Here is a 13,870-nt window from a genome sequence, read left to right as displayed (position 1 = left end):
AAAGAAAAAAATGAAGAGATAGCAGCAACAGTAGCTTTGAATTCCTGCCAAATTCATCAAACATTTTAGGCTCCTTTGCAAAGATTTACAAATTGGCAAGGGAGAAATAAATACTTTAAATAAGTGGAGTTTTTTATTTGTCACTTGAAAACATCTTTTAGAGTCATATATGTTTCATTTTTAAATCTCACAGGTATTTAAAAAAAATAGAAAACTTTTTTAGTTAACAGAAATTTACCTTTTCCAGCTCCATTTCACTTAGAATAATGGTGTGAAAAGTATTTCAGATAGGCTCAAAACTTTTCCCCAATTATTTGTTTCAGTGAACTAGGAGATCATTGATTCACACAGTTCAGAGAATGTTTTTACAGAACTGGAGATTTTCCAAATCTGACACTATGCATTTTCTTATCCAACAGCTGTAGACCCAAGGTCATCTCTAATATAAATCCATTGAAAAGAATGGMGTTACATCAGGCATAAATTAAGTGAGAATTTTATGCTTGGTATAACTYTGCTGTCTTTAGTGACGGTGAAGGCACACTGACCATTTACACTGCAGAATTGTATTTACATACTGAATAAGGCAAGGCCCTATGAGTTGCTGCTGTACTAGTAAAGAAAGTGATTCAAGACTGTCCCCCCCCCCMGAATAAAAAACAGTTGTGTGTGAGGTTGGTATTAGTAGGTTAATAACTAGATGTACCTCCATAARCTTAATAGTTGCACATAGAAATACTTGCAGACTTACATTGCACATGTTGGAAACACTCATAAAAAACACCCAATACCAATGTTTATAGTTCAATATTATTTTCTTCTAAATTGGAACCTTGTGTGCAAAATTTTCTACACTTCTATACCATGTTTCTCTAATTCATGTACAAATAAACATCTATCTCATTTACTACCACTTGGAAAATCTTTGAGGATTACTGTCTTGTTGGCGCAACTGCACTCAGTTACAGAGAATGTGAATAGGATGTGCTAAACCCAAACAGTCCTTCACAGAGCTCTGATTCTTGAATMGGCCTCTGTGAAAACAATTGTACATGCAGATATTTATCACAGAAACAAAATTACAGTTATAGATGGTCATCATATCTTTGTTAGCCAAAGTCAGTACCATATTGCTTCTAACACAGTGTTGAGCGGTAGCAATCTCTGAAGGTCACTAGTCCACCCTCCCACTCAGAGCAGAATGGTTACAAGCTCTCTGGCTTACCTAGGTACTAGCTTGACTAGCATTGAGATCTTGAGCATATTCAGAGCCTTCATAACATCTCTGAGCAGCTGTGCTGTTCCCATGCTGCATCACCACCTCAGTGAACACTTTTTTTTCCTATGTCTAACTCTGAACTCCCAACCTGTAATTTGTGGCTGTTACCCTTTGTTATATCCAAGGACAGTCTGGCTCCATCACCTTCATAATTTGCCTTCAAGATGGCTGCTATTAAATCATCCCTTCACCTCCTCTTCACAAGACTAGCCCAAATCCAGCTCTCTCAGCCTCAGGAGATGAGAATATATGAGGGCATAGGTTGTGTGATGATCATCTTAGTAGCCTTCTACTGGATCCTCTTCATGTTCTCAACATCCTGCTTGAACTGGGAGGCTACAAACTGGTCACAGTATTCCAGGGGCAGCCTCACCAGTGCTGAGAATAGGGSGATAATTGCTTTCCTTGATCTGCTGGACATACTTCTCCTGATATTGCCAGCATATGGTTTTCTTTATTTTTGAGGAGCACTCACTGTTGGCTCACATTCAGCTTTGTGTTCACTGTAACCCTCAGGTCCTTTTCAACATGGCTGCTATCAGCCAGTCTGTTCCTAGCCAGTACCAATGCATAGTGTTTTCTGCCTCACATGCAGAACTTGTATTTCTTCTTGTTGAACTTCACAAGGTTTCTGTTGACTTCTCAACAAGTTTCTCAAGACTTCTGCAAATTGAAACTCTACTGTCCAGTATGTCAACCCCTCCCTTCTAGTTTAGTATTGCCTGCAAAATACTGTGCTAATCAAAAGCAGCAAAAAACCTTAATTCAATATTCCCCAAAGTTATGGAATGAACTGTTGTCAGTGCCACCATCAGAAGTTAGGTAATCTCTGGCCTGCGTATAGACTACTGGCTTTTCTTTCCTTCTTTTAGCATCTTACTTCTTGTATAGAGAAGAAATACCAGTCTAACACAATTACCCAGCTGTCAGCTCCGTTTTGAGTCATTTATGGCTTTAGATAGAGTTTATCAGGGCACAATTTAAATCAGCTACTCTGAGGTGCAGCAAACTCGTGGATTTGTAACTATGAACTATGCCTTGTTCCTAGCACTCCTTCTTTCACAAACTGCAGCTGAACAGAGCTAGGAACATGGAGACTGACACAACACTTGCCTTTACAAAATTTCTTTTTCGTAAAAAAAAAAGGGTTTCATCAAGCAACTTTGTTCACTCTGATTTCCACAGACGTCAATAGGAAGTATAACATAATGAAAGATGAATAATGATATCATACGTTTGCAGACATTCCAGATTTTGTCTGCTTTTGGGGGTAAAAAAGCCCAGGATCTAGCTCCTTCTTGGACTGAGAACCACATAGAATTCCTGGTACTGTATGCACAAGTCAGGGAACTGTGATTAATTGCTCCATGGAAACTGCAGTAAGCTCTACTGTTGCTGATAGACAGGAATTAAAAGAGAGAGAGAGAGCCCTTAGTAATGAGGCTGTTGCAAAATAAAAAATACTTTGCTAATTTGAATGTTAAATATTTGCAGTTTCTAACAGCATTTTTTTTCCATAGAGCTGCCGATCTGGCTTCCTCTCTCCTCTGAATCGTTCTGTTTTGTCACACTTGAAAAGTATTTAAGCCTAGAAGATTCTTTGAAGTTATTTAAGAACTATCTTGAAAACACAGGTTAGAAGATAAAGGACGATGTAGTTGTATTTACAGCCACAACTATCAAGCCAGACAGTCTATCAACCAGGGCAATCCTGTGGAGTTTTTTATCCTAAAACAATGTGACCTTCTTAGAAAAGTGGCAGGACACTATCTGGTACCAAAATGACGCTAAGAATGACTTTGAAATCTCTTCTTCAGAAACAGTTCCTGTGGTTTCAGTGGAAATTTTTGCCAAGTAAGGCACTAAATCCAGTGTTAAAAAGAGTGATATCAGTTTTGTTCTGTATAAATTGCATGCTATATTTTAGTATAATGTTTAAATGTCTATAATTTGTTTACTTAATGTTTCACGTTTGGGATTTTGATCTTGTTGCTTGGCAGTTCAAAATTCTGAAATATGACCAGAGATAAAAGATTCAGCTGAAAGTTGATACCTGCCTCATTGGATGAATAGCTCTGAACAGGCAAGCCTACATGACTGCACATTTAGGAAATTTGATGTTAAAATATTCTGCCTGGCTACAGTTCCATTTGTGCTTGTGAGAAGAGTTGGATTAAATCTATGCAAAGCTGGCATTTCCAGGTCAAGGCACAGACATGAACAGATGTGCTGAGCACACTGTGAATCAAGAATACTGTCACAAATGCTCTTCCACCTGCCATTGCAGTGAACATCTTTGCTATTCATAAATAGGAGCCAAACCTGGAGCAGAAAACTCTCCTACCAAAAGCAAGCCAAAATTTGGCTCTGTGGATATTTGTTAGCTATTATTATGGATTTCAATCTTGCTCGGGTTTTTTTGAGCACTGAACTATGAAAGGTAGGCTTATAAATTCAGGGAGAAAGAACTCTCTGCATCTTGAGGCTTAATCTGATGATGGATATGTAAAATTATTTTAAGATGAAGATCTGTAATTCTCCAACTGGCTTCAGGAACACAGCCATTTCTGCCAGCATAGAGTCTCTTTGAATCACTGGAGTACAGAGATCAGTTCAGAGAGTGCTGAAGGATGCAGTTTTTACTCCAAGTTATATATTAAGTTTGCCTATAAGTACTTCCGTGATTACTAGAACGATATCACTCTCACTCTGCTTCTACCAACAATAAAATAAAGGAGAAAGTATTTTGAAGGAAAAAAAATGCTTGTTTAATCTCCACTGCTTAATTCAGCCCTTTCAAGCAATGATGATTTTAAGGAGAAGTGTTTTTTATAGTAGTAGCTTAGCTATATTGCATAACAACTTATGATTATTCCAGTCTGAATGGAAAAGCTCACTCACATCTTATTTGTCATGAGAACATTACTTAGAGACAAGGAAACCAAAAAATGACTTAGGGCACAGCAGGTACTTGGCGGTAATAYGAAGGAAGCTGAGAAAGTTCATATATTGTCCTTCACACAGGCAATAGCACCTAGCAGTTAGATGACAAAAGCACCTTCAACTTTAGTGTGGCATGTAGTAAGGACATGATTAAACTGGGCATGATCTCCTTCAGCTGTCCAAGCAAGGCCTGGATATTGCCTGGTCCRACCCCCTGCTCAAGCATGGTCACCTAGAGCAGGTAGCTCAGTGTCATGTCCAGTCGAATTTTGAGCATCTCCAAGGATGGAGACTCCATAACTTCCCTGGGCAACTTATTCCRGTGTTCAATGACTCCTTGGTAAAAMAGCTTTTTTCTTATGTTTAAAGATGTCCTTAACTCAGTTCRTGYCCATTGCCTCTGGTACTCTCACTGRATACCACTGAGAAGAGTCTGGCTCCATCATCTTTACTCCCCTGCATCAGGCACTAGTACACATTGATAARATCCTCCTGAGCTTTCCCTTCTTCAGGCTGAACAACCCCAGTTCTCTTCAACATCCATCACAGACACAGCTCCATGCATTCCCATTGCTCCCTCACACAGCCTGTCCTTCCTAAAGAGGCTGTATCCATTCACTGCAGCACTCCAGCTGCGTGAGCTATCTTATCATGTCTCCGTGATCCCAGTGAGATCTGCAGCTGCACACATGCCTAATTCTCCCTGCTTGTTCCCCATACTGCATGTATTTAGGTACAGGCACTTCAGAGAGGCACCCACTCAGGATCTCCCAGAAAAGTATGAGTTTTCCCCATCATGCTGTCTTGTAGATACTCCCCAATTCTTGTGTATACACTTAAGGTGGGCTCATTTCTGCCATATTCTGTTGTTTTCAAGGGCTCTCCCCCTTCACATCACTCTGCACCCTTTGCTTACTAGCCTGGTCTACCACCTCCTTACTTCACTGGGGGCTGTCATCTCMTTTCCTCATAATTCCGACCCTGGCAGTACCATTGGTACCCATGTGGAAGAGCAGCTTTTGGCCTTACTCATCATGGGAGYTTAACTTCTCAACCCAATAAATGCTGTCTTTTCTCCTTCATTACAGATTGCCCCATAGCCTTCACAGAATCACARAATGACWGAATGGTTGAGGTTGGAAGGACCCCTGGAGATCATCTAGTCCAACCCTCCTGCTCAAGCAGGCTCACCTAGAGCACATTGCACAGGATTGTGTCCAGATGGCTTTTGAATATTGCCAAGGAAGGAGACTCCATAACCTCTCCAGTGCTCAGTCACCCTCACAGTAAAGTTCTTCCTCATGTTCAGATGGAATTTGATGTGTTTCAGTTTGTGCCCATTACTTCTCATCCTATCACTGGGCACCACTGAAAAGAATCTGGCTCTATCCTCTCTATGCCCTCCTTTCAGATTACTGAACAAAGACACATTTTGGCAAGATCCCCCTTCAGCCTTCTCTTCTCCAGGCTAAACAGGCCCAGTTCTCTCWGCCTTTTTTCATATAAGTGATGCTGCAGTCCCTTAAATCGTCTTAGTAGCCCTCTGCTGGACTCACTCCAGTAGCTCTATGTCTCCATGTCTTGTATTGGGGAGCCCAGAACTGGACACATCTGGAGTACTCCGGATGTGGCCTCACCAGCGCTGAGTAGAAGGTCAGGATCACCTCCTTCAACCTGCTGGTAAAGCTCTTCCTGATGCAACCCAGGACACCATTGGCCTTTTTGGCCACTAGAGCACATTGACGGCTCATGGTCAACTTGTCATCCACRAGGACCCCCAGTTCTGCAGAGCTGCTTTCCAGTAAGTCTGCCCCGAGTCCTTCCTGGTGCATGAGGTTATTCCTCCTGARGTGAAGRACTCTGCACTTCCATTTATTGAACTTCATGAGGTTCCTCTTTACCCATAATCTCTTCAGCCTGCTAAGGGCCCTCTGATTGACAGCATAGCCCTCTGATATACCAGTCACTCCTCTCGGTTTTGTAACATCAGCAAACTTGCTGAGGACACGCTCTGTCCCTTCATCCAGCTCACTGATGAATATGTTGAACAATACTGGACGCAGTATTGAGCGCTTGGGGACACTGCCAGCCGTAGGCCTCCAAAGAAGCCTTTTCTTCTCAAAGATAAACAATCTCAGCTCTCTGAAACAATCTCCTCAACAACAGATGCTCCAAGTCATTAATAATCTTCGTGGCCTTGCACAGGACTTGCTCCAGTGAGTCCATATCTCTCTTGAACTGGAATGCCCAGCACTGGACACAGCATTCGAGATGTGGCCTCACTAGTGCTCAGTAGAGGGGAAGGATCATCTCCCTCAACCTGCAGGCAATGCTCTTCCTAATGCTTTCCCAGCATGCCTGGTGCCTGGGGTCATTCCTCCCCAGGTGTGAGACTCAAGAGTTCCCTTGTTGAATTTCAGGAGGTTCCCCCCCRACCATTTCTCCAGCCTGTCAAGGTCCCTCTGAATGGAAGCATAACCATCCACTGTATGAATCACTCCCCTTAGTTCTGTACTGTCTACAAACTTGCTGAGGGTTCCCTCTGTCCCATCATCCATTAATAAGGAAAAATGTACTGGATCCAGTATCAGSCACTGGGGCACACCACTTGTGACAGCTATCCAGCTGGACTAGGCTGACCACAGCCCTATGACCCCAGCAGTTCAGCCAGCTTCCAGTCCACCTCACTGTCGAAGAATACAGCCTRTAATTCATCAGTTYGTCTAGATGGAAGTTATGGGAGWCAGTGTCAAAAGYCTTGCTAAAGTCAAGATAAACAACATTCCTGGTTCTTCCTTGTCCACCAAGCCAGTCATCTCATTACAGAAGGCTGTCCAGTCAGTGAAGCACAATTTCTCCTTCATAAATAGATGCTGGCTACTCCCAATTGTCTTGTTCTTCATGTGGTTACAAACAGTTTCTAGGATTATTTGCTCCTTCCCAGGAATCAAGGCRAGGGTGATCAGCCTGCAATTCCCSAGATCCTCCTTCTTGTCRTTTCTGAAGATAGGAGTGACATTTGMTTTCTTGCCATCCTCAGAAACTTCCTTCAATCACCCACAACCTTTCAAAATGATTTTTTTTGTTTTGTGTTTGTACATTACCTTGAAGGGTCTGTGATTGTTTCCTAAGTGCTGTGATAATAGCAGAAATACATATCATTCCATATCACCTCACTGCAATAATGGTTAACAGTGTGAGTTAAGTGACAGGTTATTTCCAGTTCCATGATKCCTATATCATTCTTTAACAGTAGGCTATTTTATATAAATACAGACATCATAAGCTTATCKATGTTAAGCTTTTATTAAATCAGGTTAAATAGTGCAACACAAACTCTTGGCTTTTGAGCTGCTGGGTTTAATAAATGGWTTCAGTCTAAAAAATGTTAGGACATCTCTACAATTATATTACAATCTTCTGCTAGAAGTTAGAATCATTTTATATAACATAGAAGCCTATAAAAATGCCAGCTTTCACTGTAGCAAATTTTTGTCCCCAAGTGACTGATTTAGTGACTTTGGGGGTGTGCCATTTTCATCACTAACTGCATTTGGCTACTACATCTGAAGAAAGGCAGCATAAGGATATGAGTAAAACAACAACAAAGGAAGAGGGAATAACTCCCTRTCTAAGCAGAACTTCCTTCAAAATCTTAGAAATATGGATCTACATTTCAAAAGGCAGCTAGTGATTTGGGATGTTTGTTTTGAGACATCAAATAGGCTTAGGTATTTACACAAGAGCTCAGCAATCTGTAAAAAACAAGATCCTCCATGAGGACAGGTGAAACACCTACATAGTGAAGCCCCCACAGCCACTAGTCACTTAAAATGTACCTTGTAGGATGGATTTTATGGAAAGGCAGTAAAAGGAAGAAGCAAAAATAAATGCATTAATTTCACTAAATTCAGCCACATGGGCATACTTTTTTTTTCCCCTCTTATTCTTATTTCTCCATCATTTTCCTGCACTTCAGTGAGTTTTTCTCTCTGGTTCTCCTATCTCCCTTCAGAAATTCTTAACCTTTTGTTTTATGTCTCCTCTCTCATTCCYCTTGTCCATGCTTCTTCCTTTTCCTTTGGGAGGTGCCTTTCCTCCTTGCTCTGAAGCTGGTAGGTTCACCTCCTTTTTAGAAACCTCTCTTCTTTTTTGTTATATTTCCACAGCCTGTACCTAGTCCATCTCTCACTCTTAGTATATTATCACTTCATTTTTTTGCCCAGTTCTTCTCACAAAATGTGAAGTGTGGATGCAAATGGACTAGTGAGTATAGGAGCTGAAGCCAGATTGCTTCCAGTTTCTCCTCTCCTTTATTTTCTCTGCCATGCCCTCTGTCATTACCTGCCTSTTGTGCTGCAGAAAAGTCAGTATAGCTACTGAGGAGAGACATCACTTGTCTCTTAGTGGCAGTCCCTAGAAACAACAGTACATCTGGATTCCAAAAGGAAAACCAACAGATATCATGAATTTCAGCACCAAAACCATCTTGAACGAACTGCTTGATTTTAAAGCTGTGCTTCTCTCATGGAACTTAATGGGAAATGGAGGCAATTAGGATCTTTGAAAACTGTGTGCGCTTTCACTAGAACGAACGAAGTTGAGTTTTAGAATTGTCTCCAAGCTCTGAGGTATTCTTTGACCATACTACTTACRGTTTGACTAAGATTTATTTGGCTTGGTGACTGCAGTTAGTAGCTGACATAGACTAGGTCTACTCTATAACCAAAATATTTGTGCAAGTATCACCCCTAGAGTAAAGGCAGCCATGGCAGAATGCTATATTGGGTTACATTGGGTTCTTATACTATTAACAACTTATTTCATGCTATTGTTGTAATTACACTCATAACTTCCATATCCAGACAATGCTGTGGTAYAAAATTAATATTATGATATGTTAGTAGTGTAAAACTTAACAAATAGATCTGGTTGTGGAGTCCTTGCACATTTACCCCTTCTAGTTGCAATGCTGATAAGTGCCCATATAAATACCTTTACTATTTTATTATTTAACTGGTATAAGCATTTTACACTTTTGAAATTTGGGACTCTTTTGTAAGAAATGACAGTTGTAGGAGTGATAATCACAGGTGCTTCTGCCCTGCCCAGTGTTCTTCAAAAATGAAGATGCTGCTTTTCATGAAGCCTATCCTAAGGAAAAAGTGCATACCAAAACAAGACAAATTAGCACATATTTTATGATGAAGAGATTTTTTTAATAGATTTTGTTTCAGAATTATATCTCATTWTAAGGTAGCTAGATAAAGTAGCACAGCATATCTAAACTTATTGTAGAACATWTTATAGAGTACAGAATGCTAACTTTGAAGGGAAGAAAGAAAATAGAAATTAGATATATCCAGGATGTCTTGTTTGTGTATTAGTCAATCATTTATGGCCAAAAGGGGCTAGTCCTTAAGATGCTACTATCTCCAGAGTTCACAAGATAAAGATAGGAGAAAAGAAGTGCTGAAAATAAAGTCATGCAGCCGTATTTTAACACCACTAGTCCCCAAGAACGTGAAGAGCAGCCTCATATATTCTGCAAGTTCACAAAATGAACAATTTTCTTCTTATACAGCTTATGAACTCCACATTTCCTTTGAGTTGTCCAGCATGCTCGCTCTCTCTCTCTATCTATCTCTTTCTCTCTCCCCTCTACAGAGTTAATACATTTCCAAGAAAGAGAGAAGCTGGGTACATTGAGAAAGACTACGCTAGTATCTACTAGCCTGGAAGGAACGGGTACTCTGCAAAGGCAAYGCCCCAATGAATTTAAAAGCTATATGCTTCAGAGCACCACTAACCATAACAGGCAAACACTAAGATGCCAAAATCATACCCAGATCCATCTCTTTTCTTCAGGATAGGTATTGGAGGACGGCTTGCTACAGCAGTAGGTATGCAARCATTTGAACTGATTAAAGCAGGATGTTAAGAAATGCAAGCTTCATTATCTGTACATGAAAGTCATTGTTCATCAGTAGGAAACAAGTGATTATTCTTAATGCTTTAGAAAWGTTTCAGAATATGAGATAAAGGTGACTGAACATAGCAGTTCTAAACAGGTTTCTAAGGCAAAGATCCGMAGTCTGTCAGCTACTTGCTAAAGGAAGAGATGAGCAATGGCCTTGGAGAAAATAGACTTACAGTCCAGTAAAAAGATGTCTATGAATTATAAAATAGTATCACTCTGCTATTTTAAAAAGAGGTGTTACAGTGAAAATTTTTGATTATTGACTCTTACTTTTCATTCCTTCATGCCTCGAGTAGAATTTAGGTTGTAAAAGTAAACTGTTTCTGTTCTGAGATGCTGGTTTCAGGCCTCCCATGGAGAAATTCTTTTTCACACTCCAAATTCCTTCCAGAGCCACTGTTAATTTGTTAAAATAATACCATTATAACTGATTACTCCAGCTTCAGTCCAGAATTAATGTAACTGTTTAAAGATAACCCCTTTAGTCAATACAATAATTAGAAATAGTTAAGAACACCATAATATTCCTCCATATTCAGTAAAAGGCATCTTCAGAGAGCATTCAGACTGCTAAATGTGTAMATCTCTGTACTATTTATATAACAGTTTAAGACTACTACACTCCTAATATAAGCCAGGTGCAGCCAATCTATGATGTGTAAGAAATACCATAAATGACTCCATTATGATATATCAGTCATATAGGAAGAGCAAATGTCCTAACAAATTCCCCTTAAACGTAGCAGAACAACAAAAGCTAATTTTGTAACAAGGTTACATTGTACTAATCTTAGTAAAACAGTAACTTTCTTACTAATCATCTACATCGTGTAAATCAGTGACTGCCCAACCTGACGACAGGCCAATTGAGGAGCATCTCTAACTCTACATATGTGCACAGGAGACAAAAAAGGAACAATATAGTTGCTGAATAATAYGCACATCACCATCTAATTGGCCTAATTATACATAGCAGTAAACCCCGTAAAGAATAAACTTTGTAAAGAATRTTTTTGTAGTGGTTCTATTTTATCTGAACTAATTCAGATAAAACATACACATACATTTCACTAAGGGATCTCCAGAAATCTTGAGAACATATGTGGTAGTATCAATTCATATGATTAAATTGAAACCATCCAGACAATTCTGATCCACTGGCAGATGAACATAGTGAACCATGGATGTGTTAAGCTCTTAGTAACATTAGATAACAGGAGCAGCAGCATCAGACCAAAGTTAACATCAGCAATTGAGCTAGTTGTCCAGRTCTCCTTTACAGTCAATAGAAAAAGAATGGGCACTTTTATAGCATAATTCATGCAAAGATCAGTCTAGGTCAACTCAGACCAACTGTGTTTTCAAAGTGCCTTTTTCTCTCCATTTACTATATACAGAGCCTACCTAACTAGTCCATTTCAAAGTGTGCACTGTACTGCCTAGAGGAGAAGAATCACAGCTGTGGAGTTACAAGTCTAATAGTCATTACACCTGATAGGATACTGATTACATCACCTAACTTTTGTACATTTTCATCTATGAATCCAACTGTTTAAAATCATTCTTAGTAAAATCACACTTGAATCTCAATCCTACATGAGAGCAAATCAGGATGAGTTTTTTCCAACATTTTTTCCCAGATCTTCCAAATTCAGAAATAAAGATAAAATTGTTGCTGTTACATTTATGAAAGATGTAATGATTAAGAGAGCTAATAGTGGGCCTACTCTAACAAAATGCATGTTAATATAAGCAATAAACAGCTTTACTCTCAGGAAGAGAACCTGGGGCTACAGAATGGGATATTGTGGAGCAACAGTATCAATCAACAAATAGTTCAAGGCTGTAGTGCTAATGTAATTTCCGGATGCCAGTAGAAAAGTTAACATAAGTACATGATTCTCTCTCTGTACAGGCCACATGTGGTAGAAATACTGAAATAAAATCATCAGATTTGTTATTTACACTTTAAAAGAGGAGGCAAAACAATTTGTAAGAGCACATGAGACCAAATTAAGTGCTAAACAAAATTTTTACACAAACATGTTACGAATTTAAACTGTTTASCCTATCAACCACTGAGTATTAGTGATCTTTATTATAGCATACAAATTAATTCCTCTGAAAGAATGTCCTYGATACTAAAAAAGGCACTATATAACTAAGAAAAGCAAAAAGTTGAATCATGCATATCAAAACTAGAATCCAGACATGAATTTTTAACACATCCACCACTATAATAAGCTAATAAGGGAAGCTGTGCAATAACCAGCTTTACTCATTGGACTGCACACCAAGGTACCTGGTGTGGCTAGTAAAGGCAATGAGATCTGACAGTCAACCAGATAGGTTATCCTTATCCTTAAGCATCACAAGGTGTTTAAGTTATCCTTAAACACCACAAATTTCCAAAAAAATAAATTTTATAAATCAGATTAATAGATGTTATGGCTTCAAGAGGCCCCCTTCATGATGAAAGTTAACATTCTACATGGGTCACAGGGCTACATACTGATTCYTGCCTCAAGACTAGTAAATGAGCTTGGAGGACCAGACCTAAAAGTTTAAATGGAAAATATTTAAAAGTTGTGTTAGAAGTTGAGATCCTAATTGACTGTTGTTAAATTGTTCCAGTATTAAGTACCCTTTTTGCTAAAAATTGCTAATTATTTCTACTTTGATTTTACCTCCAGCTCTTGGAGCTTGTAGTACTTTTGTCTCGAGATCAAAGATTCTCCACCCTCTCACGCAACTTTCCTTATTTGCCTACTGTAATCAAGTCTCTCCAAAACCTTTAAGTTGCCTAAGCAAGGCTGATTTCCTAATATTTTTTYWCWRTTTTTCCTGCCTTATCATTCTTATCTGAATATTTTCTTTACAATAGCAACTTCAGTTTTGAACAGCAGGATTGGATGTAGTAGTCTCATAACTAAAGCTGTTCTTTCAAAGAAAGCGGTAACATAACCTCCCTACTGTTTGATACTTGTTTCTGTTTTATTAAACTGTCATGGAATTACCTGTGTTCTCTATGCTCTTCTAAGTTCAGGCTAAAAACACCTAATAAAGACTATATGCAATTCTTCTCAATTCATTTGCCCTAACAATCACTTTCCACTTGGTGACAGTGAYAGTTACCTGCAGCTGGATGTTTAATGTGACATTCTTCTTTCCGAAAATAAAGCTCTTCTTCAAGTATTTCTTTAACTCTCCTAGATGGCTCAACATATACAAATTTCTTCCCTGTTTGTAAAACACATTACAAAAGAAGCAGTTATTTTAAAACCTAACAAATGCTAACACGCTTTGCCGAGTGTAATTTCATTTCATGCTGCTGTACTTGCAGGCACGTTTAACGCACTTCAACGCGCATCATGTACAGCTACGTGATGGCGTCCAGGCAGGCCCCAGCTGCCCGAAGCCGCGGAGGCGGTGCAGCCGGCCGCAGCAGGTGTCCAGAGAGGGAGCGTTGCTGCACGGTGACCCGCGGCGGGGCGAGGGCAGGCGGGAGCCGGGGGCGAGCTACGGCTCGGCGCCGGATGAGGCCCCTTCCTGCCCCGCGGCCCCCAGCCGCGCTCTGTGGAGAGCGGCGGCGGGGCGGGAGCCCCCGAGCAAGGCAGCGGCCACCGCCCGCGGGCGAGGGAGGGCTGGATGGGGGCGCCCGTGAGGCG

General features: G+C 40.0%; 1 protein-coding gene across 1 annotated transcript in view; it reads right to left on the bottom strand.

Annotated features, from left to right (window-relative positions):
• Window positions 1-7,763: 7,763 nt before the first annotated feature.
• The window catches only part of CUNH11orf97 (chromosome unknown C11orf97 homolog), a 6,526-nt gene continuing 419 nt past the window's right edge, over window positions 7,764-13,870 (bottom strand). The window contains exons 2-4 of the mRNA XM_085310230.1: window positions 13,338-13,451; window positions 10,473-10,598; window positions 7,764-9,371 (exon numbers count right to left, since the gene is read on the bottom strand). Of these exons, the coding sequence (XP_085166356.1) occupies window positions 9,310-9,371; window positions 10,473-10,598; window positions 13,338-13,451 (302 nt within the window). The 3' untranslated portion in view covers window positions 7,764-9,309. The remainder of the gene's footprint in view (window positions 9,372-10,472; window positions 10,599-13,337; window positions 13,452-13,870) is intronic.

This window comes from Rhea americana, unplaced genomic scaffold (genome assembly GCF_003343005.1).
Source record: "Rhea americana isolate MKP2758 unplaced genomic scaffold, rheAme1 scaffold_314, whole genome shotgun sequence".
NCBI classification, from domain to species: Eukaryota; Metazoa; Chordata; class Aves; order Rheiformes; family Rheidae; genus Rhea; species Rhea americana.
The sequence above is the reverse complement of the archived record's forward strand: the minus strand, read 5'-3'. Positions and strand labels throughout refer to the sequence as shown.